The following is a 24,470-nucleotide window of genomic DNA, read 5'->3' as shown; positions in this document are numbered from 1 at the left end:
TGACTGTTCCCAAACTCCCTCAGTGCTTTAAGGAAATTGATTCTTGGAAATGTGTGATCTCAGATGATTGTAGTAGGAAATAATACGGTGATGTCCTTACATAACACATTATTAATTTATGTCTGGAGTATGTTGGTGTCACTTAAGACTTGCCTTCAAAAGTGAAAGAAGTTTTGAGCCTTGGTATTAGAGAAATCAAACATAAAGCTGTCTCTGCTGTTGCTATGGCCAGAAATGAATGTTATGTTTTCTATCAGCTAGTTTTAAACAATCCTGAGATTTTTTGTTGAAGATATTTACATATCAGGATGATTTTAGGCCTTAGTCCTGTGCGCTAGATACTTATATCTACTGATGTTGTGGAGTCTACTCTAATATAAATGTATGAAAAATCAAGCATAACTCAAAACATGCAACATCTGCTGCTCTTGCTTGAGAAATGAATACATGAAAAGGACAGGCAACCCATCCTTTCCCATTATCTCAAATTTTATGGAAATGCAGTAGTGTATTTTATCTCTGGTGATATCCAATCCAGTGAGTGGGCTCAAATGGTTGTAAAGGTACCTCAGGTATGACCTAGGGAGAGAATGTTACAAAACAATGAAAAAGATCAAACCAGAAAGCAAAAAAAATATATAGTTTAGACCATTCACATTTTGGTTGATTTAATTGCTTTTTGTTTTGTTTAGGTCCCTGAAATATAAGTATTTTAATTAGAGATGGGTTTAGAAGTGTAATCTCTGAGTGAGATGATATTGCTAACAGCTGTCAGCTTTACATTCAAACAGTCTACTCAAAGGACCTGAGTGTAATGCTTTGAGATATCTCCTGAAGTGAAGAGAGAGACTTTTGGGGATTATAGAGCAGAAAGACTGGTCTGGAAATCGCTGCTGGCAAGTTGCATTGCTTTTCTGTTCTTCAGTTTCCATGAAGATAGGCACAATTGTCCCATTCCTTCCTCCCAGTTTCCAGGAGGCTTAGCATTTACCTGTTCTGTGAAAATATCACGGGGCAGGTGTTCTCTGATGGATTAGGTTGGTTACTGTTCTGACTGTTTCCCAGCGTGCTTAAAATTAATGCTGTTCTGTAAGGGATGGTGAGCGGGAATGCTCAGGAAGAGTTAAGGGTTTGGGATGTATTTATTTATTTTTCTCCTTCCTCCTTCTCCATTTGCTGATAGCATGCCTGAACAATGCTGTTCTAAAAGCACTTGATGTCACTCTTCTTTGGCAGCGTTGTCAATAGCGTTGTTTAGTCTATGTCAAAACGATCACTCCCTCTAAGCCATTGCCATCATGGTACAAGGTAAAAATTCCTTGCATAAAATATTGTTAAATAGCTCAAAAGCGATCTGTGGAATTGTTTTGTTCTGCATATTCTTAAATAAGTATGAAGATAAATAGGAAGGCTCTATTCCTCCTCTGAACGCTGAGTGGCAGCATAACTACAAACCTGCCTTTACGGAACAACTTTTTATTAGATTTACAAACAAAATTGCTCTGGGTAGTGCCCTGTTTGTCCAACACATTCAATATTGCTTAAAATACGAATTTGAATGAAAACCTTAACATAATACAGAAGAGTTACAGTACTGCTAAGGAGGGACTGGAGTGGAGGAGTTTTTTTAATTACATATTACTTTAAAATGATCAGATGTGGCAAAGATTTGATGAATTGCAAATCACTGTCTCTGTGCTTTGTGTACCAACTGATTGTTAATCAACAGATGTCAGTCAAGTCTTTGATCTAAATGATTTCAAAGATTATTACCTGGAATTAACCTTTTGTCACACTAAAGAGCTTTGACTCTCAGCACGAAAAATGAAGGATTTATTTTACAGTCATTATCCACTTGACTAATGTATCATAGCTACTTCTACCATATTAAATCTATATACAGCTTGTATATTTGTGATTTGCATGTTGCAAATACAAATGAAGCTGTTGCTCTTGTTCTATTCTTTCAAGCAGTGCTTAAAATTGGTATCATATATTTTCAAGCTCAGACAATTGCTTGTTTTACACTCCACTGACACCTTTCTCCGTACGCTTGTACTCTTCGTAGCAAGCAGGTTGGCATAATAGTGGCAGGAGCTTTTATGATGAAATAAATCTGTCTTTGGCTCTTGTTACATGTTCCGCTCGCTGAGCTGGTTGAGATTTTTAAATTAAAAAGAGGCACACTTGGTTATTTTCTTGCAATCACTTATTTTTCAGTAGAGTCAGTGCTACATTATCCAGTAAAATGCAGTTCTTTATTTCACATGCTGCTATAGATGTTTATTCTCCGATTGTTTAGATTATGATGTATGATTGGTAAAGAATAGCTTACAGCTCTGGGTATTAATTTAATCATCAGCATAATTCCCACTGCTGCATTCTGCAACGCAAAGCTAAATACAGAGATCTTTGTGCTTGAGTGAAACACCGTAGGAAACTGCTTGAAATTGAAAATGCATTACCTTAACTTTATTTGTGCTCCTTCTAGACCTGTTTTTTGACAGTCTGTTGTTGGGAAGGTTCATCATCAGAGTGAGTGGTAACGGCTGCAGTGTATATGTAGAGAGTATGTTAGTAATTCTCAATGTTTTACCTGTGGCAGAATATTGAAGTAGATGTCTGTCTTAGCTTGCATTCCACTTTTTAATGGATTTTATATCTGCAGCACTTTGAATGCATCATCCTACCTTTGAGAGTGGAAACTGAAATACGGAATATCACATTGTTTATTTACCAAAGTCATTCAACAGGCTTGACTGATCTGAGAGGGAAACCAGATGCACTAAGATTTAATCAGTGTTTTATTAACTGAAGCATCCTTTGGATTTTTCTGTGGAACTTCTGAACCTGCTTTCAATCATTCACTGAGAAATAGATGCCTACTGTGTAATCTCTGTATCTGTTTACATACATTTGGTTCATGAACTGCTAATATTTAAAAATACCTGAAGCTCAATATCTGCCAACATTTCCAAGAACGAACTATCTTTTCTTTTGGAGTTTCAGACAAATCTGTGCAGATCTGCACAGAACTTGCTCAAATTTTGAAGGCAGAAGGCCATCCAGTGAGGTATACCTCTGTTGCAGCAACAGCAAGAAGGGACACTGAGGGGTGGGAGGGGGAAGAAGTATCATAGTCCCTTTGGATTAATTTTCTGATCTCATACCCACTGTAGGTTGTACTTCTTCCCCCAAATGCAGATCTTGCAATACCACCTTATTGTTTAACTTTGGGATGTTTCTCATCTATTTCTTAAAATAGCACAGTTCTTAGCTTATTTCTTGCATGATATCTGCCTGTGCTGGTTTACTCTGTGCTTACCCCTCAAGCTCAGTTCTAGGGCTGTCCTAGCACCACAAAGCCCTGTTGTTTTCTTAAAGGTGCATCGGAAGATGCTGAACATGGCGTCGTTGCTACTTTTTATGTGGTGGTTCATCAATTCTTAATTCTTAGAACAGTCAGGTGGATAGTTTCGTTTCTTTTCCGTATCAACAGAAAGGCTTCAAAATTAGGTGGATCAAGCCTGGGGATTATCCCTTCTTAAGTTCAGCAGCTGCAGTGACTGACTATAAGGGCATTAAGAACATAAAGCGGTTTATTACTTCTCTTCCGAGTATTTCCTCCCTTATTGAATGACTTCTCCTGAATATTTAAGCTCCATCCCTGTCTCCACATCACACAAGTTAGATGAAAGGCTGTAGTATAATGCTGTGTAAAATCTAAATGGCAGAGACAATCACCTGCTTTATCAAATAAAATTGGGCCGGGTTTGAAATATTTGTGTGACGGGCGAGCTCAGCCTTGGGCCCCAGACTTGCCGCTTCTCATCACTGTTAGAAAAGCTGGAGCAGGCTTCCATTTCATTTTTATTACTTTTGGGGAAATCACTAATGGATATGCTAGTGAGTAGGGGCCACTGACCTAAACAGCTATGCAGAGGAAGACTGAAACGTAGGCTGTCTTTTGTTAGGTGGGCAGTGGCAGCAGCGGGGCTAGCATGCCTTCTCCAGTCACATGGCGTAAATAAGGAGCTAACTGCAGAAATGGCTGAAATAGCATTTTCCGATCTTGTGCATTTTATTAACTCCAATAACTACACAGGTACAATCAATACAATAATGGGAAGAATTAACATGTCAGTCAATCCATTCAATCAAATAATATTAAATAGAACTTTAAATATTTATTGGTGCTCTCTAATCGTTCTAAGTATTGCTTAAGCATCCGTTGAAAAATAACAGGACACTATCATTTCCAACGTTAAGTGATATAATCATACTCTAGTCACACAGTTGGTATAAAGAAACTCAGATATTGCCTTTGCTGACACAGGTATGCAGCTGCCAGTTTTTAATGGCCATGTATAGTGTATGTACGTCATAAATAGTTTATTTTAAAATTAATAAGGGTTTTCTTTCCAGTGAAATAGAACAACGATGCATAGAATTGCAGCTAACCAGCATGTGCTATCAGTACCTCAGTCTGAGATGTACTCAGTATGTAACACATTTAATTTCTGTGTAAAAGATTGTCATGTTTATTTTTACTTTTACTCCACAGGAAGTAAATATTTTATCCGAATGGTTCCCAATATAACGGTGTCATTTGTTACTTTGTGGTTAGATCTTTCATTGAAGTTTTCAACAAACACATCAGGATTTGTTATTGTAATTAGACGCAAGAAAAATCACAAAAGCTGTGTTGCAAATTGCAGCTGTTTGCTTTGACCCCCCTAATCGCATTTACGTTCGCTGCTTACAGGATTGCAAAGATTTTGTGAAGATATAGAAATGATGATTGGATTCCAGCCAAGTAAATTCTGGCGAGTCTGTTGGGCATTCGTGACCCCTACTATCTTAACAGTAAGCAAAGACATTGTGATGTCTTCTTCTAAGATGATGTTGTTGTTTCTTGGATGGCTGTGATGTTTCTGAATGGTAGTAATGACCTCTTGGGTACACGTACATGGATAGACATGCATTTGCACATTTTCTTGCATGTTTGTAGTGGATAAAATAGAGCTTAAGTTATGACATTTTGGTAGAGAGGGACAGTAAGTTTCCAAATGCTGTTGTTGTAGTCTTTCCCTGCCTGTACAAAGTGCTGGGATGGTGTGCCATTGCGTGCCTGCAGTTTTTGATTGTTCTGTACATGTCTGTATGTAATATTTAAGTGTGTGTATTTATTATATATAGTTATATTTACACACACACTTAAATATATGAGGAGGGAGAGACACATTGATATAATTTTCCTTTCTCTTCTCAGGTTGAATCATATAATCCTAGTTAGGGAAAAATATTTTACGGACTCTAACTGATCTAAGAGACGTGCTTTAGAAAGACTTGGGTGGCAATGCGAGTGACGTGGTCTTATTTGCGAAGACGGAGCTATTTCTGCAGAGGTCGAAATATTTACGTTCTTAATAACGACTATAAATCAGCCCCGCAGTTTCCTTGTTCTTTTCTCCCGTCCTTTTTTAGAGGGAGCTTTCCTTTCCCAAGGCGTGGGCCCGAGGCGGCCTGCAGCCGGCGGGGCCGGGCGGTGGCGCTGCGCCACTGCGGGAAGCGGCCGCGGCACTGGCACGGCCCGCAGGGACACAGCGGGGCGGAAAGCAGCAATAACAGGTGTATCCGTGTGGGGTTAGATGTGTTATTTCCACATCGCAGTCTAGAATAATGCTTTACTTCAGATCTAGAGCTCCACTGAATCTAAAAGAAGGCATGTTGTTGATTTTACCCAAGTACGTTTTCCTCAGGTCCGGTAGTCCTCGAAGTGTCACAGCCGTGTGGTTCCCGTGTGGTGCTCTGACACAGCGTGCCCTTCACATTTCTAAATGCAGATACAGGCCTTGATTGCGTGTCATGTTGTGGCACTAGAATGATTCAGCTCTCACAGAAACCTCATTTTACAGGGAGTTGTATTTTATACAGGTATTCATAGACGTAAATACGCAAGATAAGCACAAATACTAGAGCTCCTGAAAGGACTGGCATTTCAAAACAGTGATGAATACAATGTCAGCTAGGTGAGGTAGAGAGGCAAAAAAGTGACAGATTTGGTAGTTTAGTCATTTTTAGTCACTGTTCAGAGAAGTTGTGCCTCAGCGTAAAGTGCTGGAAAGCTCCTCTGTGTGTGTGGTTCTTCAGCAGATCTTGTTGGAAGTTTTTACTTCAGGATAGCCATCTATCCTGAAACAAGCTGCTTGGATAGGTGCTTACTTCTTTCAAGTGTCATAATTTAAGAATGACGTAATTTCTTCTGAAAACTGAAAAAGGAATACCTGTGTGAAGGGACTGGTTTCTTTTGGTTAACTCAACAAGATGCTGAGTTGTGAGGGAAAGAAACTTCCTGTGCTGAGAAGAATTTCTCCAGCAGGCCTAATGCAGGCATGGTACCTTCCCGTGCAGATTTTCTTGACCAGTTCATTGTCATCACTCAAGTGCAGTGGTGTCGTGTGTGAAAAACAGATAGACCAACCTTACCTACGTATCGGTGACTGTTCTTTTATTTTGACAACATTTAGGTATAGTTTCTGAATCCATTTTTGAAAAGTTTGAAGGTGTAGCTCAGTTTAATCGATAGTATTAGCACAGTGTAAATGGGAACATATGTTTTCTCGAGGGTCTTGTTAAAATGGAGATGTGTGCACGTTTTTTTCTCTGATTTCTTCCAATGGCTGTTTTCAAGATACTGTCTTAGAACCATTGTTAGAGTTCTGAGGGGAATTATAAGGCTTTTCTGCAAATTACTTGGTTGCTTTACTGATCAGACTTGCACGCTTAGCTACTGCCAGTAATCACAACTAGGGAATAGGAAATTATGTTGTCTCTTACGGAAAGCAAATTTGGAAAGCAAACGAGGTCCAGTCAAGCTTGCATGTTCTGTTGCTGTTCTCTCCAAGTGTAATATTTAGTGAACTTAGGATAAGAAATAATTTGAGACTGATCAGTCATAATTCAATTTTTGTGGAATGGAAATGGACAAAGCAAACCCGAGCAATACTTTTTTTTTTCTATTATGGCCTCTGTAAAGCTAATACTTGATACATTTGTATAGTCCAATATTAGACTTTCAATTACTCCCCATCTCTGGAAATAAAACTGATCATTTTATATATGCCTTCACCTAGCTATACTACTATAAATCTTCTGTGTGCAATTATTGTAAGCACAGGCATTTCCCAAAAGTTACTGAATTATGCACAAATGTAAGCAGATGTATTACTATTCATACTGTAAATGAAATGGACTAACTTAGCATAATCACATTAGGTAAAACTGCCAATAGACCATGTAATAAAGCCTGTTACTCTAGGGGCAAGATTCTAATTTCAATTCTTCTGCCATAAATGCGGTAATTTCTGTGGGGTTTTGCAGGATTTCCACAAAGCTCATTAGATTCAGTCTCAGACCTGTTTGTTACAGTTTCTGAGAGCACCCTGCCTAGGTGCGTGTACTTTTATCTATATTCCACGTAGAGCAGTTATGTGCATGAATGCCTACTGAGTGCTGCAAAGCAGGTTTGTTTTCCTTACTCAAACATTTATTTTCCTTCCTTGTTTCCAGTTTATTCTTTGCTTCAGTTTTTACCAATGGGAACCGATGACTTACGGAGCTTACCACTACCCGGGCTGGTCCATGGTGCTTGGATGGCTGATGCTGGCCTGCTCGGTTATTTGGATCCCAGTTATGTTTGTGATAAAAATGCATCTAGCCCCGGGCAAATTTATTGAGGTAATTCTCGTGTCTTTTTGTTGCTCAAAAATATGGTCACGGGAGACTGTCTGTTTTATTTTACATTGATTTTTGTAATATTGAATGGCTAATGGTGCTAAGATTGCTTTCTGGTAAGCTGGTTATTGTGTTGCAAAAAGATGCTCGGTTGATTTAAAATGCAGACCTTCTATTCCCTATTCCTCAACAAAATGCTCCTAAATTGTTAAGTGATTGCTTTTATGAGAACTAGAAGGAGTCACAAATTTCATAAGCCCTGAAAATGGTGCCAGTGGAAGAAAGTTGTTTTCCTAGCTTAGCCAGCCTTTTTGCAAAGTCACACAGGGGGCGGGCATTACAGAAGGTTGTGCCGCTTCATGACATCCAAGAAAAAGAAAGATGAAAAGACATGCTCTACAGCTCAAATGAGTTGTTATAAACCTTAGCTGACTGAATAAACTGTTCCTCTCTGGCACCTGGGCTTGAAAAACAAAAAAACAGGTGGCATTTTATTTTTGTGTTGTGGTATGTAGCAGGTCCCTGCTGCTTCCCCCCACCACTCCAAAAGCGTGGCGGTCCCCTTCTGCTCTGTTTCTCTGTGCCCAGCACTGCAGCTGCTGCCACCACCGCCTCTCCACAAGTGTTCCCGTCCTGCTGACTCCCCAGTTCCTTGTGGGCTGTAGAAGAGCGAAGTCTTTCCCATTTCCTACGCCAGCATTTCACTCCTTCGTTGCCTTCATCTTGTCATCTGAAGAAGTTCAGTGCTTTTGTTTGTGGCCTTAGAGGCTTTCTCAGTTGTGTCCTCTCCTCACTGCATGCTGCTTGTGCTGTTCCCTTCTTGGGATAAGGAACAGCCAGCCATCTCCCCTTTTCATAGCCATTTTTGCAGTTCGGCTCTCCTGCAAAATCCATCGGGGCTGTTATACGCCTAAAAGATGGAAAGGAGAGAAAATGTACTAAAATAGAATAATCTCTTGGTCTCTCAATATGTCACGCTACAATGCCTAAGGGAGAAGATCGTGTTTTTCCATTTCATACAGAGCAAAGGAGTTTAATATTAAGTGGCAGGACACCCTGGGGAGAGCATCCAAGTACACAGTTGGCACTAGGCAACAAGGCCACTTGTCTAAAGGGCCTTTCAGCCCTTGTGTAGAGAACATTGGAGTGTATAGGGTAGGAAAGATAACTACTCCTACTGGAAATGAGCTAATATGAAATTAGACTTACTTGTTCACAGGTCTCTCTCGGTGAGATAAATAGCTCTCCTTCAGATCTTCCAGTTTACCTGTGTGGGATGGGAGTATGTAATGCCTCAAAAAATCGGGTGCTTTATTTACTGTCCCTCCAGTAGTGCACCCAAAGAAACACCAAAAAGTCTGATCCCTTTTGAAGGGGCTTTTGCTGCAGTTATTTCATCCGTAGCCCAGTATTTTTTGAACACGGAGTCTGCTGCATAAAATTATTATGGTTGATCTGGGAGGTAAGGGTTGCAAACTGGTAATTAAACTGAGATTAAAATAACTGATAGAGAGGCCTGATTCACTTTATTAGGTAATAAACCTATAATTGTTCCCGCTTAAGTCATCAGAAATATGTTTTCTTTCCTTTTTATCTGTAAATAGCCAATCATATTATATATACAATAAAGAAATCAGTGGAAAGATGAGAAGGTTTTGGATGTTTGCCAGATTAACGTTCTTCTCTTTCTTTCTGCTGCAAGTAGAAGTGAAATAGTTTGTCATCTCAAAATTAAAATTTTTGTTCATTCATAGCATTGTACTACTTTTTGGTCGTTTGTATACTTCTGGGAAATATGCTAAACAGAAATCCAATTATTTTAATGCAGTTACCCACTGCTTAGGCGATTGGGCTAAGTAATTGTGCACATGTCCTTCAGCAAGTGAGCTTGGCAATCTGCAGCAGTAGGTCTGAGCTCCCCTCATATGGTGCGAGGGAGAATGTATAATTAAAATCTGGGCACTTTATCCTCTATTAATCTTGCAAACTTTGCGCAAAACAAACACTGAGCAGTGGAGCATTGCAGGGTCGTTGTCAATAACCTCAAATGAGCCTCCTCTTATTTCTTCCTCACTGTAATTCTGCTTTGTAACTTCAAATGAGACTCTTCTTTCTCTCTCTAACGTTGCAGCGACTCAAGTTGGTGTGCTCTCCGCAGCCAGACTGGGGCCCGTTTTTAGCCAAGCACCGTGGTGAACGTTACATGAATATGATCGATCCACTGGGAACATCTTCCCTGGGACTTAAACTGCCAGTGAAGGATATAGAATTGGGGACCCAATGCTAATAATTATTACATTGGTGACAATAACATTGTCAGCCTTTTCAGCTATTTTTTCTTATTTATTTTCCTGCCATTTTTTCCTTTTTTTTTTCTCTTCTTTTTCCACAGTGCCTGAAAGTGGCTGCTTAGGAAAGTAAGACTGATTGTTGCATGCCATAGGGAGACCTAGCCAGACCACTTCCACGTGCAGGTGATGCTCGTTCTGTTTTGGGTGAAATAGCAAAAGCATGTTGCACAGTGGGTTACGTCCCAGTATTTTTCAGGTTATATGTAAATAAACAAAAACCAACAACTTTAAAGGAAATTGTGCAAAATTTGACCCGTTTCACACAAGCATCCTTGTGACAGCCAAAGATGGGACTAGGATTTTGTTTTTGTTACCAATGTAATCAAAGGGAAGTTCAGCTCTCAGATAGGATGGAAGTGAGCACAGGAGGAGATCGCCTGTAGCCCTGGTGTAAGTCCAGCATGAGGCTGTTGCAATAAGTGGAGTCACTTTGTCTACACTGACAGCAGGCGTTGACTCATTGTCACACAATTCTTGTCTGAAGTATGAATTATACTAACTTTGAGGACTTGCTGTCTAAACTAGCAGACACCCTTTAAATAGCATGCCAGTAGGCAATATGTGGGATCAGAACAGAAACACAATGGTCTGTTTGCTGTTTTTGAGTAGGAAAAACAAAACAAAACAACAAAGTTTAGGAAAAAAAATCACTTGAGATTGGGGTAAACTGTATTTCAACCTAGAAGTGGTTTGGAAAGCATGCCAGACAGGATTATGGGCATCAGTTGAAAGTACTGTCATACGTTTCTTTCTGTAATTTGATAGCTGTCATTTCCATTGGAAATGACTCAGTTACACCACGTGTCCAAAACCTGGCTCCGCTGGCAAACTGTATGTACTTGAAGTGCTACTGCAGTTTTACTCACTGAACTCTGATACTTTTGAACATAGCTTTCCTTGTTTCTCTGCTTTTGTTTACAGTATCTCCTCAAGAAGCCATCATATAATTTGTGCCTAACTTTGTATTCTTACAGTGATAAGTGTAGTCTGGTTACCACCTGACAACAGTTATTAGAAGTTAGATGTGCTATTCAGCCTTGTGACTCCCCATTCATTCTCCACTCTTTACGCGACCTTTAGATGTATTCTTCTCTTTCAACCAATGGGGAAATAGCAGAATCCCAGTTGTCTATATATTATATATATAACACGTAAATTCTTCCAACTGGTATTCCCTGGATTGTACATAGTTTCCTTTCTATGTTTTTCCATTTAGAACACCTTCATCACGTAGAAACAAAACAAAACAAAAAACCCCACAACAATTAACATCAACATGGATGCAGCATTAGATATACAAAATGCAAGGGCTGGAGGGAGAGGACAGTATGTTATACAGCCATGGTAACATTGAAGAGTTATAGGACATTCTAAATCATTACATTTTAGTCATCAGATGTGGCAATATGAATGTTAGACTCAAATAGTTGTTACTTACTGGGCAGAGTAAAAATAGAGCTTTTTAGGAATACATTTATTTATCTGAATAGAAAATTAGCCCATTTTATTGTAAATGCACTAGAATGAGGGAGAAAAATATATCTTCAATAATTGGCACAACTGTAACCTTTACGATCTTGTTAGATCCTATACATACAGATACGATATTTTTTACCAGTGATCAGTGTTCACGTAGTGTGTATTAGTGATGTTTTATGTCCCTATATCTTATCGACCAGTGTAGAGATGGTGAGCTTAGAGTAGTTTTAGCCTGTTTTCCTTCCCCACACATACTTGTAGTAGCCAATAAATGTTCTTTCCTTTCAGGGAACTGTTTCTATGCCGTTCTTTTGTCTGTCTGTCTGCATATTACAGGGTCTCAGGTAAATCCTCAGTTAATGTGTGTCTGTAGATCAGTAGCTGTGTTGTTTCATCCTGTTGAAGAAAACAAAGCAAAAACTAAACCTTAACGTAATACTTCCACAAATGAAATTATTTTCTGTGTGTGTATATATATATGTATATTAAATATATTAATCATTTTGCTGAACTTTCTCTTTCACGGGGCAATTAGTGTTGCCAATTATAGGCACTGCTGGAGACCTTTAATCCTCATGCAGGACAAGCGGAGTGCTGTCAGGGGTTGTCACTGAGTGAGACAAGCATGGATTTTGCCACAGTTTGGGCTGGCCCCCGAATCTCTGCCCCAGGGGCTCTGCCGCTCCTTGTCTCGAAGGGCAGCAAGATGGGACCCTTTTGTGAGCTTCTCTGCCTTAAAGATGTCACCCCCTTGTTTTGTCTTTGCCAGCTATTTTAATAAGGGTATTACTATTCTTACTTCTGCCTCTTATTTTCCTGGCAGAGGCAGGTGTGAGAAGCCATACTCTGACACAATGGAAATTTGGCCCCCACATCTAATTGGGGCTGAGGGCATTCCTCTGGGTGAAGGAAGGAACCTAAGTCAGTGAGCAGTGGCAATTAGACGTTTTTGTCAGGATAAATAGCTTCAGGCCTCTTTACCAATTTTACCTAGCATCTTGGTTTGGTATTTGGAGTCCAGTCTAGTTTGCTTTTGTTACTCTTGTGATGAAAAGTAATGCATGTATAGGTTTGTTCTCCTTAAAAAGGGGAAGAAAAAATAAAGCATCCAAATCACCTAATAGCTCGGAATCCTTTTAACTTCGTAACTTTTTGTCTCAGGACATGAATTGGAACTGGAATTAACTACTTGCAATAAAATGGCCTCAGTATAAGGGTATCAGTTACTGTCTGCGCTAAGTGTAAAAGTGCTATCATTTGAAGGAGTACCGCTAGGTTATGATATCTTTCCTTTGGCTTGGATTAGCAAAATGGAATGCATATGAAAAATTGAATTGCTTTCCATGAGTTAGGTAATTAACATGCTTGCTTTTAATTTAGGTGTTGTTCCTGTGATTGCTAGTTAAGTCATTAGTACAGGATTAGTCCTGACTTAGAAACTCTCAAAGCAGATGAGTGATTTTTTTTAGTTGATTTTTGTCTTTAGCTTTGACGTTCAATACGGGGCTTTCAAAAATATTTGGAGAAGGGGGAGAAATGAATTCAAAAGTCAGAGAAAATATGAAGTTTTTATAGTATGTTAAAAACAGAAGGTTTTTTTTTTTTTTCATGCTAGACTTCTTAAAAAGTATTTTACTGGTCAAATCCGAGCATTGAGATTAAATGAACCAGCAGTGGCCTCTTTAAATGAGAAGTAACCTTGCAGTTTGGGAATGCACTTCATTTACTATGTTCTAGAAAAGTTTGCATGTGCTTTGATAATTTTCTAAAAATAAATTTACTAATTAATTAAGTACCAGTAAAGATCTTTACAAATAAAAAGGAGGGGAAAAAGCCATATTAGTAAAAACATGATGTACGTACTTGCAGATACTTGTGAGTAAAACGTTCAAATTTGGTGAGAATTACTTATGTTGCATATTTTTTCTTTGAGATGAAATTGAACTTCTGGATGAGCTAAGACGCGCTGTTGTATGCATTAAAGATCACACTTAATGCAAATGCTTGCCATCTTCAAATCCTTTGGGGTCTTCCTAGTGTTTTTAATATGCAATGTTCAAAACCTGTGTTTCAGCTAGACATGGCAGCACTTTGTTCCCAAAAGAAGGGTTTAACAAAATGACCTTTAAATGAGAAAGACTTGGATTGTCTTTATATGTTTCAATTGGGTCAAAGTATTCTTTTGATTAGGTTCTGCTCCACTGACCACATTAGATGTGCCTCAGCACTGAAGATCATCGCTTCCGATACACTGTGGCTATCCCGTACCATGAAATTCCAAATGCTGATTTATTTTAGGTATCTTCTGGCCTTTTTGAATATATGTACAGTTGTATGGATAATATGATTTCTTGCTGCCTATGGTAAAAGCGATTGTTTATTTGTGACAAAGATCGGTTTCCTATTGGTTTCTTATTCTGCAGCTCCACTTTTTCTTGCTGTCAAAGAAAGACATGAACAGAGTGTGGGTTGCAGGCTGCAGATCTTTCGGCAAGTGGCCTCCCAAAACGTGCCTCTGTTTTGCTAGTAACGCTGTTCTATCTGGCATGATTACGAGACACTTGTTTCTTAGTTTGTAGTTAAATGGCGTGCACATAAGATAATTGTCAAACGGTCAGATCTTGATATTCCAGAGGGACTCAGGTTGATGATTCGAGGGGGGAGGGTAGGGGTATTTGTGGTTTCTGCCTTCATCACCCTCAGGCAGCCCATCACCAAAGAGAGAAGGTTTTCCTGATGGGTTTAACTTAATGCGAGAACCAGGCTGGACCTTATAGCTTGCAATATTATTATTTGCCCATAATATTTAAATACATCATCAGGTAACCATTTGCCTTATAGCTATCTTCCATTGTTAAGAAAATTATTGATCAACTAAAACGCGTTGTTATCTGTCATTTATATTATGTAGTATTACCTTGTAAGGTGGATGCTTAGCTGGTCTAAATTGTCACAGTTTGGTTTGGAGCTGTGACAGTTCATACCAGCTGAGAATTTGCTCCCTGTGTCCTATGGCACTTTATTACAGACCCATCGCTGATGGGTTAAATCTTAATTACTTGCGTAATGTCATATATAAATATATATATATATTTACAGGCATTCTATAGGGTACTGCTGCCTATGGATAAAGATTTGTACCCTAACCAGGTCATTTATTTTTTTCATTACCTATGTGTGGAGAAGATGCATTATGTTACAAAGGATGCAGCATATATATCTCATGTAGTGCATATTATAATGCTGTATGTTATTCATTTAAGAAGTCATTATTCTTGAGGCCCTACCTCAAATTTTGTATTTATGTGTACAAATGCAATTTATTGTATTATATATTTGCCTATTATATTTGGATGTGATAAATTAAAATTATTCAATAATGTATGGGCTCCAAGTCTCTAAATAAATGTCCAGTGTTTAAAACAAAATATGCTAACATGTTCTGGTGAATAGAATTTCTCTTTTTTCCACCCTCTTTGCCCACCCAGTGCACGCCACAAACATCATTCTTACTTAACACACAGCCTTAAGGTATCTGCAGAATTGATCCATTTGATTGTTAGAAACCTTGAGCAGCAACTGGAAACAGCCCTCTTGGGAAATGGAGATATTGCACAGCTGCAGAAACAAGTATCAATTAAATGGCTGGATTCTTAACTATTTGAGTGCTCTGTAGCTTTTGTAGAATAATAGATTGCTTATCAGAGGACTTACTGGATTTCTTTAAATCCTTTTTATCCTCTCAATTCAGTCACCCCAAAGACAGTTGAACTGCTGAAACGAGAGGTTCCGATGGAGACTTAAATGAAAGGCAGAAGGGACTAGTGAAGAACGAAAGCGTAAGCAGACGTTTCGTGATGTTATGGCACCTTTTGTTTAAAGCTGAATTTCTGCAGCATGGTGAGTGTGATGCAAAGCACTGAGCGTGCCACAAAACCCACGTGCTAAGCTGACTCTTTGCGTACTGGTACCTTGGTATTGCAGTGGTACTGATCTGACCTACTTCTCTGCTGGAAAACAAGAGTGTTCCCCAAATATGATAGATGAAGTGTGATACTTGATCACAATGTGGCATCAAGCACAGTAGTGAAAGATACCCTAGTGCTATGCCAAGAATGGCATAGCAATTCCAGGCAAGGGCCTAGTCCAGAAGATGACTCAACAGCTATGTGGCAGGACTGCTTCAGCAGCTCTGGTAACGAGTTCCCAAAGGAAAAAGCACTTTGTTCTGTCTGTAAACTTGCTGTTCTCTGAGATGTGTATGTGCAGATGAAGGAGGAGGCAGGACCTAATGATGGAGGACTACAGGAATTCTTGGCGCATGTAAGACAGATTTCATCTTGGAGGAGGCTGCAGTTGTCAGCATGCGCTGTATGAGCCCCGGGAGGCAGGTAAGTGTCATTAGTCCCCTCTCCAGGAGGAAAATGGGAGGCACGTGGAGTCTGTCAGATCTCCAAAGTCAAACAGCGTGAGTCAATGATACAACACATTGATTTGGGGACTAAGAGACAGTCCTTTGCTGTCACCTTTAGGCACTATTGCTTTAAATCTTTATGCTCATGGGAGCAGATAAAAATCCATGTCCTTTTAACTTGGTTGTATGGATTCACCCAGGCTGCACTTGAAACCAATGTACACTATGTTACATAGATGACTAGAAGACAGGCACATCTTCTGTTGTGGTGCTAGCCAGATGCATTTAGTTGGAAATAATTTTACTTCTTCGGGTATTGAAATGGCAGTGTTCAGAGTGCAGACCCAAGGGCACATCTTGTATCCACCTAATGGATTAATCAGTTGAAAAGCTTAATTTAGACTTTACAATCATCAGATGTTACCTAGCCATGCACTTGGAAATTAAAAAAGCAGTAGGTAGCACTCCATGACAGAGTAGTGAAGCAGTTTCTCTTTGCAGGGCCTCATTCTGCTGGATTTGTTGGATGCTTATGTAGTAATACAGCTTATTAATACACTCCCAACTCGCTGGACTGATACCATACAGTCCATTAAAACTGTTTGGCGGTGGGCAGGACAGAACGGCAGGCAGTATTCATACAGAATTTCCCATCCCCTCACATCCTTTTCTCAGTATTTAGGTGTAAGTGCTATTGTGAATTATTGCCCTCTGCTGGCTGCAAAGTATGCTTGGCCCGTGAGAATTGCAAGTTCCCCTCTGGAAACTGGCTTTTGAGGACGAGCCTTATTAGTTATGAAAAGCAAAGATGTGCTATTCCATGAGGTGCGAGGTGTTTTATCAGGTGCAAGCACGGTCAGCTCTTTAGCGTGTGCGTTTCTGCTGGTGGCTGAGCCCCCCCGTTCGGCTGCACTTAAAGTAACACTTAGCACTTGTAATTGCCTTTCGTCCAAGGGATGCAAACAGCATCGCAACTGCTCTGAGAGATATCGGGCCTAGTCAAAAATACTTCATCAAGCTATGAAGTGCCACAAGGTTTTTGGCTGAAAGGACTAGCAGCTTAGCACCACAGTTAGCAACATCACAAAAATTTAGGTCACAATCAAGAAGCATTCAACGTCCAACTGGGAGCACAAGAGCTATCTTTCACAGGAATATTATTTGAGCTGAAATCCATCTAGCTTGCCAGGAACAACGCTTTCCTCTTGTAAAAGTGCCATTTTTTTTTTTTTTTTTTAACTGCTATGAATGTTCAGGAACACAGCTTTAAGTCTTATTTGAATGTCATGCCTTTCGGCTATTTATATTTCCAACAAGATCATATTAGAATATCAGATTTTTTTGGGTGACGAAGATAATGCGTTTCCACTAGAGGAAGTGTGAGAATAGTTTGGCTGGAAGAATATTTTTTTTTTTTTTTTGTCCATCCTGTCTAACATTTTCTGATACAAACAGTTGAAACTGCTTGTGAGATAACTGATGCTCTCCGACAGCGTGACCATTTGGGCACAGTGCTGGTCTATGGTGCGACCAGCTTGGTTTGGAGCAAGTTGGGTGTTACTTGCCGTAGTGCCTGTGGGCTCTTTGGGTGTTTGTGGCTCACAGAAGAACAAGACAGATGGTGAGAGCAGTGTCTGTCCATAACAGAGTTCAGGGTGTGCTTGAAGCTATGCTTTGAAGCCAAAATTTTGCTTGTACTTGTGGTAATTTAACTTAAGCTAATTACCTGTCTGTTTGAGAACCTATGCCTGATGAATTGAGATTGTATAGACATTAAAGGCTCTGCACCAGTTCAGCTTAAGGTTGGAAACTTGAGTAAAACTTCAGTTGGATTCAATTAAGTTTTGTGTATAGATAGACCCTGGATTTATTATTAGATAAGCACAAACATAGCTAAGCTAACATGAATTGGATGTGTACTTGTATTTTATAGAAAGACATTTCATTTTAAATCAGAGAGTAAAGCTATGCAGAAAAATGATTTTATCAGGACGGGATAGAAGGCTGTGCTTTCACCTGAGGATGTGCTGTTGCCTCCTGTTTTTGGTGCTGTGGATACATAATGTGTACGTAGCTGTATACTGTGTATGTGCATGTTGCCGTGCGTCAGGGCTAAAAGCGGTGCTAATAACACAACACCCTAGATGAAAATGAGAATATACTAAGTTATATTTGGACTAAAGCTACTGGAGATGAATTTAGGAGATGCTTTTGGAATGACCACCCCAGAGATTTCCTGGAGTGCATGCCTTGCTTACAGCCAGGAGCAGCTGTTTTCAGTGATCTTACTAAATTAATAATTAGGCAGCCATGCTCTATTCTGATCATGCCATTGTAAGTGTGCACAAGTGCAACTGCTCCCTAAGAAAGGCATTTTTTTTTTTTTTTTTTGGAATCAACCCTACTTTATCCAAATGTACAGGTCAATGTTTTTCATTTCTGATGACCTAAATTTGCATTATGCAGAACCAAACCCGATGTGATGAGGGGGGGATCCTGTGGCTTTACAGCAGCTAGGGCTTGGGGCGAACTGCAGTAAAACTGGATCAGGTGCGACTCCCTCTCTGATTCTGGTCATTGGAATGGGAGCTTGAGCTGAGCCAACAATCTCTACTTCAAATTTAGATCAGGTGCTTTAGGGTGGAGAGTCATTAAATATAATCGATGAGTGTGTTGGCGAGGGATTGTTTCTTGCCAAGGACTGAGCCAAGTTCAGGGCTGGAGAGGAGAAGTGTTGAGGTGCAGAACAGCCACGAGAGCAGATTCTGCGCTGCCCCGCAGGTATCCTTCCCTCCTTTCCCCCTTTTACCCTTCCCAGCCGCACCAGCGGGGAAGCGACTTGAGCGAGGAGGCTCCCTCAGCCCGAGCTCGGGTCCAGCTTTCCGCACCGCCTCCCTTACTCCCGGCGCTGCTTCCTGGGGCCGGGCACGCTTAGCGCCGAGCACCGGGAGCTCCGCACGGTGGCTTCTCCCCGCTCGTAGCCGCTCCGTGCGGCGGCAGCGCAAAGCGGAGCGGGGCCGGGGGTCCCGGGGGCGCTCCCCGCTCCGTGTCGCGGCCGGGCGGCGGCGCTGGCGAGGCCCGGGGGGGCCGCGCGTCACGGCGGGGGGCGGGCGGGGAGCCCCCGCCGCGGGGGCGTCGGGGCCGCGCCTGGGCAGCGGGCGGAGCCGGAGCCGCTCCGTGCCTGGGAGCCTGCGCTCGGCTCGGCTCCGCTCCGCTCCCTAGCAGCTCGCCGGCACGGAGGAGGGAGGCGGGCGCCGCCGCCGCGCCGCGCCGATGGGTCTGCTCCTGCTCCTCTGGGCGTGGGCGGCCGCCGCTGGGGCAGGTGAGAGGATGGGATGGGATGGGATGAGAGGGGATGAGACGGGACGGGGGTCGCCGCCCGCCCCACCGGGAGGAAACTTCGCGGGGCGCCGCGGGTCGGGTCCCCCTTGGCCGGGCGCGGTCCCGGCGGGGGGCTCCGGGCGCGGCCGCTCGGTGGGCGTGGGAAAGTTTGCCGGGAGCGGCGTCTCCCGGGGCCGGGCTGAACCCAGCCGGGGTCCCGGAGCTGTCCGCGGTACCGTCCCGGCGAGATGCGGCCGCCGGTGCGCGGTGCCGGCCGGTGCCGTGCGCGCTGCGGGGCCGGGCACCGAGCCCTGCTCCCGGCGGGGCTTTGTTCTCGCCCCTGCCCCGGGGCCGCCCTGCGTCCCTCCGTGCTGCTCGCCGCTGTGCCTCGGGAAATCGCTCTGCGCGATTGTGGGAAGCACGCAGGAATCGCGGCTTGAAAATCGGTCGTAGGGTTGGCTCGCCAAAACGCACCGGTCTCGAGGGGTGCGGCATAGAAGTAGTTGGGAGAAGGTAGCGCTCGCCCTTTTCTCAGTGGCGTTACCGCTAGGATGCAGACAGACGTTTGGAAGGGTCAGCGGCTCCCAAACTCCTCCGCTCGGCATCGCGAAGCTACTCGGAAAGTTCTTTGTGTGCAACAATTGCTGCCGAAGGGAGAGAGGAGAGCAAAACGCCCCTTGTAGAGCCTGCTCCTTCCCTTCGGAATGACCGCGCACGGATGCAGGGACGCGACTCGGCTGTGCCGACCTAAAAGTTTCTCCATCCCCAAATAGCTCCTGCGTAGGGTGCCACGGAAATCAGGAGCGCGCTGCATGCGTTGTGCGGCTGCACGCTGGCTACATGGAGCCTGGCGTGACTGGTGGTGATAGAGGCACAAGCAGAGAACACGAGCTGTCGGAGCCGTAAGGCGGAATTAATTTCGTTTAGGGATTTCCTAGTGACATCATTCATAATTATATGGCTTAATCCTCTAATCTACTGTACTGCCTTCACTTCACGTTGGGCCAAATCCACCAAGTCCTGAGATGATTTCTGCGCCCGCCTCCTGTCTGAATTAGTTGGAGTCTTGCTCGTGTAAGCCCCTGGTTTAAGGAGAATGGCCCAATTACTTTAAATAGGAATTGAAAGCAACATCAGTCAGGATCAGGCCCGAGCTTTGCACGGTTCTCCAGGAAGAGCTTACAGGTTGACGGTTAATTTTTAGTTCAGAAAGGAGGAGTATTGCCAGCCTCTTCTCCTGCTGAAGGGAGGCAGCATAAAACACTAGATGCAAGTGCTGTTGATATGCCTGTGGTATCTTTCTGATAGACTGTGGGAGACCACAGGGGAAAAGGAGACTTAGTTATCGCACTGAAGCTGCTGATTTGTTGTTTATTAATTATTAACTAGGCTTTTGAGTGCCTGCTGCAGCTTGAAGAGGCAGCACAGGAAAATGACTAAAAATGACTAAGTATTTTAAGCGGTGTTAGGCTCTTCCTAAATAGTTGCTGTGACATTAAAAATAGTCTCCTTTTTTTGGAAAGCATTTCAAAAGCTGGAAGGGGGCACGCTGAAGTTGTCACACAAGACCCTTCACTGGCATAAATCGAAGCCTGTGGAGCCACAGTGATCTATGTATACTTGTTGAGCCCCAGGTACTCAGGCTGGAATAAACAGCTTTAATGGAGCAGCGAAGCTCCTGTGATTTATGGGAGGGCATAGGCTTGCTAGATGCGGTTTCTGTCCTCATCCTGTTGATGTCAGTGGCGGAGCTTTCACTGATGTTAATGGGGTCAAGATTTGTCTTGCTGGATGTTGTTTGTCCTCTCCATTGAGCAAGTTTTAGTCCCTACTTAGTCTGCCTTCGAATCAGTAGGTTTTTGCTGCTCCGGATAGATCCGACCCCTTTCAAACAAGGAACAGCATACTCTGCTCTCAGCAGGGAAAGCAGACTCTCAGATAAGTAAGTTCACACAATTGACAGAGTGCTGCTCTTCTTCTGAATAAAATCCTTTGGTAGAAATAAGAAATTGTTCTGTTTTTATTCTAAAACATCCTTTGCTTTTATGATTTTGTCCAGAAAGGTTGTTCCCTCTAATAGTATATACAAATCTGTGTCTGGGGGTTGCAGCCCTTGCATTAGAAGAGTTGCTGTAGGTTGGAAATGGAGTGGTAGGTAAGTTCTCTTGATGACTGCAGGCAGGTGTGCTTAAGAGCAAGTAGTTTCTGGCTAATGTTGGCTACAGCAGGACGTGTATATTTTTTCAGTAGCATTTTGACTGTGAGCGCGGTTTGGGACCAGAAGAGCTGGCTGGCTGTGCTTTCCATGCTTGTGTTTCTCCCAGAAGGGGAAGGTGTGTTCTTGGTCCGTCAGCGTGCACAGCATCAGCTGTAGCTTTTTGCTGCTTTCGCGTCTGATACTAAAACCTGATGATGTTGCTGAGTATCTGGGAAGGTGTTGTTTTTGGATAATTCTATCTGGTGTCATATTCTCTGATCTAAAGTTTCTACAAAAGCTACTTATCCGCACATCCTTATGAAAGCACTGTGCATGTCTGCACTTCGATATGTCAGTGTTCTTGGAGGATCAGTTTGGCCAAATGCTTCTAGGTGTTGATTTTCATTGTAGACTAGTGTTGATGAAGCCCTTTTAAAGCTGTCTTTTCGAGGTTTTTTGCTACTCAGCTCGATGTGCAATAGTGTCCTCTGTATTAGTACAGCGTGTTGTTCTGACAACTTTTAATACCCAAGCAAAAGAAAAGAGAAACACTGTGGTACAGTTGATTTATGAGTAGAATACGTAACTTCTTGTTCATTCTGTACACCTCAGTAATTTCTTAGAGCCTTTCAAAGAATCAAAGTAGAGTATTTGCAGCTTAACTGATCCAGAAGCACAGTCCTGGAATACTAAATGAATCAATTTAGATCTGAACATGATGTCCACTCAGTGGAAATCAATCTGGATGTGCTTTGCAGGTAACATCCTTGCTCCTCAGAAGTCTGTGGGAGTTTTATCATTGACTTTGGCTGTATCAGGCTTCCGTTCTCAGATCCTGTAACTAATGACGTTAGCAAAAAAAAAAAAAAAAAAAAAAAAAAATAAAATCATTAGGAAAGTGCTTGGATCTTGTGTGAGATTTTTTTGGCCTATCTCTCAGGCACAGGTCTTATATGATATTTATTGCTATGTTGAGAGGGACTGTGGTCAGGCTGGCCTCTTTCCATCCCTTGAAAAAGGAGACAAGTTGAAAGAATTTGGTGTGCCGTGGCCGTTAGGTTGCCCTGAACTTTTGAACATGGTAACTTCAAACTGCTTGAATACGTGTCTTTTCTGTCAATTCCATTAGTTCCCCCATCAATTCAAGGAGCAGCAGCCTTTTCCTGGGCATGAGCCCTTCCTAAATCTTGGGCTTAGACTCATGCTTCTGCAGTAGGTGCTACTGCAGACCAGAAGGTGCTACTGCTGGTTTAGGTAAATGAATATCCCTTATTTGTAGGTAGGCTTTGACATGCTCTGCAGGCACTGGCTGTGCTTAAATGTAGAAGACATGGTTCATAAGCGTTATCAAACAATTTGGTGAATCACTCAGGGCTCTTTGATTACGGCATCTTTTGTCCTGCTACCATATCTCCTCCAGGGTCATTTTGTCCAGTTGGGAAGATAGATAATGTTTAGACTGAGCTGTAGGGCCTGTTCTGTTAGTCACAGCTAGGTATGAAATGTGAGAGGAATTTTCAGCCTTCACGTCTCCCTGGAAATCATGTAGCCAATAGATGAGTGTTGCAAATCTCTTTCATCTTTTTGCATAGGTGCTTATGCTTTCATTTATTTATTACTTTTCAGCCTCAAAAAGATGCTGGGTTAATGTAATCAGTTTTATAACGTTTTAACTTGTGCACAGTAAAATCTATGGAAAGAAAAGAGTTTAATTGAAATAATTAGAAAAGAATATCTTCTTTCCTGCAGCAGAGTTACTGCCTTGTAAGTAATTACCGTATACAGTGTGTGTGTGTGAAGATACTAGAAATGCCTGTACTTCTCCCTTCTTTTCATTACCTGATTTGAAATAAAAATTGATCTAACTTCAAGTCTCCCTTTCTTCTTCTCTCCCTCCAACAGCTATAGGATTTGGAATGGATCCTGACTTACAGATTGATATAATCACAGAACTGGATCTTGTGAATACAACCCTTGGGGTAACGCAAGTGTCAGGACTACACAATGCCAGCAAAGCATTTTTATTTCAAGGTAAGACACACATCCTTGGTTCTCTTTTCCCACTTATAACTTCATGAGCTCCTAAGAGCTTTGATGCCCGATGCCCTGTAATGTTAGTCTTAACTGTAATTCTTTTGCTGAAATGTGTATGGCATTTTTTTGTGGGCTGTCAGGTCACTGAGATTAGAGGTCTCTAGGGGAAGTAGTTTGGGTAGGTTTACAACGCTTCCAGTACATGTTTTCAGATTAGCATGTCCAAGTGGCCCCAGGCGTAGGCTCTGTTGTATTCTTGGGCACTATCTCTGTCATTGTACAAATGCGAGAGAGACACAAAGCTGAAGCTATGTAGATAAGAGAAGGCAGTTAATGTCTTGCCACCAGTTAGTAACAAGTAGCAAACCTTTCATCAACTGTATGAGAACTGTTAAAGTGAGAAAATCGGACCATGCTTAACTGTCAGAGATCAGTACCAGGCATAGAATAAGTCACTTTGAATTGTAATATTATTCTTCATTCAATATTCTAAGATAATGCTTGTGAGGGGTTATTTTTTTCCCCTCTCCTCTAGGTCGATGAGGAGCCGTTGAAATGCGGCATGTTTTATGGTGGTCTTAGGTGAGACCAAGATTAAGAGATCAAGTCCCACCAAGGGGTAGCACTGAGACTGTACAATAGGTTTATTAGGTGAGAGAGACTTTTTTATCACTTGGGATTAAGAGAAACATTAAAGAACAGTTAGGAGCACTTCTATTGCGGAGGTGTCCAATGTTTGTTTTTTCTTTACTGTGCTTTTATTACGCATTCAAGTGGGTATGTTAGTGTCTTAATTGTTGCTCTCTCTCCTCTGTGGCTGTTCTTAGAGGCAAAAGATTATGATCTCATTTTGTTTTACTTCTGGATTTGCAATACCAACTGACTTTAGTACAAGTAATAAAAGAAGAATAAAAGAAGTGGGTCTATAGTTTTAGCT

At 41.8% G+C, this 24,470-nt stretch overlaps 2 protein-coding genes across 6 annotated transcripts in view; both read left to right on the top strand.

The window, feature by feature from the left end:
* Positions 1-10,720, top strand: part of SLC6A5 (solute carrier family 6 member 5) — a 31,644-nt gene extending 20,924 nt beyond the window's left edge. Inside the window, exons 14-16 of the mRNA XM_084521255.1 lie at positions 4,766-4,866; positions 7,573-7,740; positions 9,869-10,720. Coding sequence (XP_084377381.1) covers positions 4,766-4,866; positions 7,573-7,740; positions 9,869-10,024 — 425 coding nt within the window. The 3' untranslated portion in view covers positions 10,025-10,720. The remainder of the gene's footprint in view (positions 1-4,765; positions 4,867-7,572; positions 7,741-9,868) is intronic.
* A 7,903-nt stretch (positions 10,721-18,623) lies between these two features.
* Positions 18,624-24,470, top strand: part of NELL1 (neural EGFL like 1) — a 287,963-nt gene continuing 282,116 nt past the window's right edge. For 3 of the 5 annotated variants that reach the window (XM_084520792.1, XM_084520791.1, XM_084520789.1), the window contains exons 1-2: positions 19,188-19,303; positions 23,402-23,530. In XM_084520792.1, coding sequence (XP_084376918.1) covers positions 19,255-19,303; positions 23,402-23,530 — 178 coding nt within the window. In that variant the 5' untranslated portion in view covers positions 19,188-19,254. Of the gene's footprint in view, positions 18,763-19,187; positions 19,304-23,401; positions 23,531-24,470 lie in introns of those variants that run through there. The other 2 variants (XM_084520793.1, XM_084520790.1) reach the window with 2 other exon arrangements.

The sequence above is a fragment of the Aythya ferina genome, assembly GCF_964211825.1.
Source record: "Aythya ferina genome assembly, chromosome: 5".
NCBI classification, from domain to species: Eukaryota; Metazoa; Chordata; class Aves; order Anseriformes; family Anatidae; genus Aythya; species Aythya ferina.
Note: the sequence above shows the minus strand (reverse complement) of the source record. Positions and strands in the feature narration are given on the sequence as shown.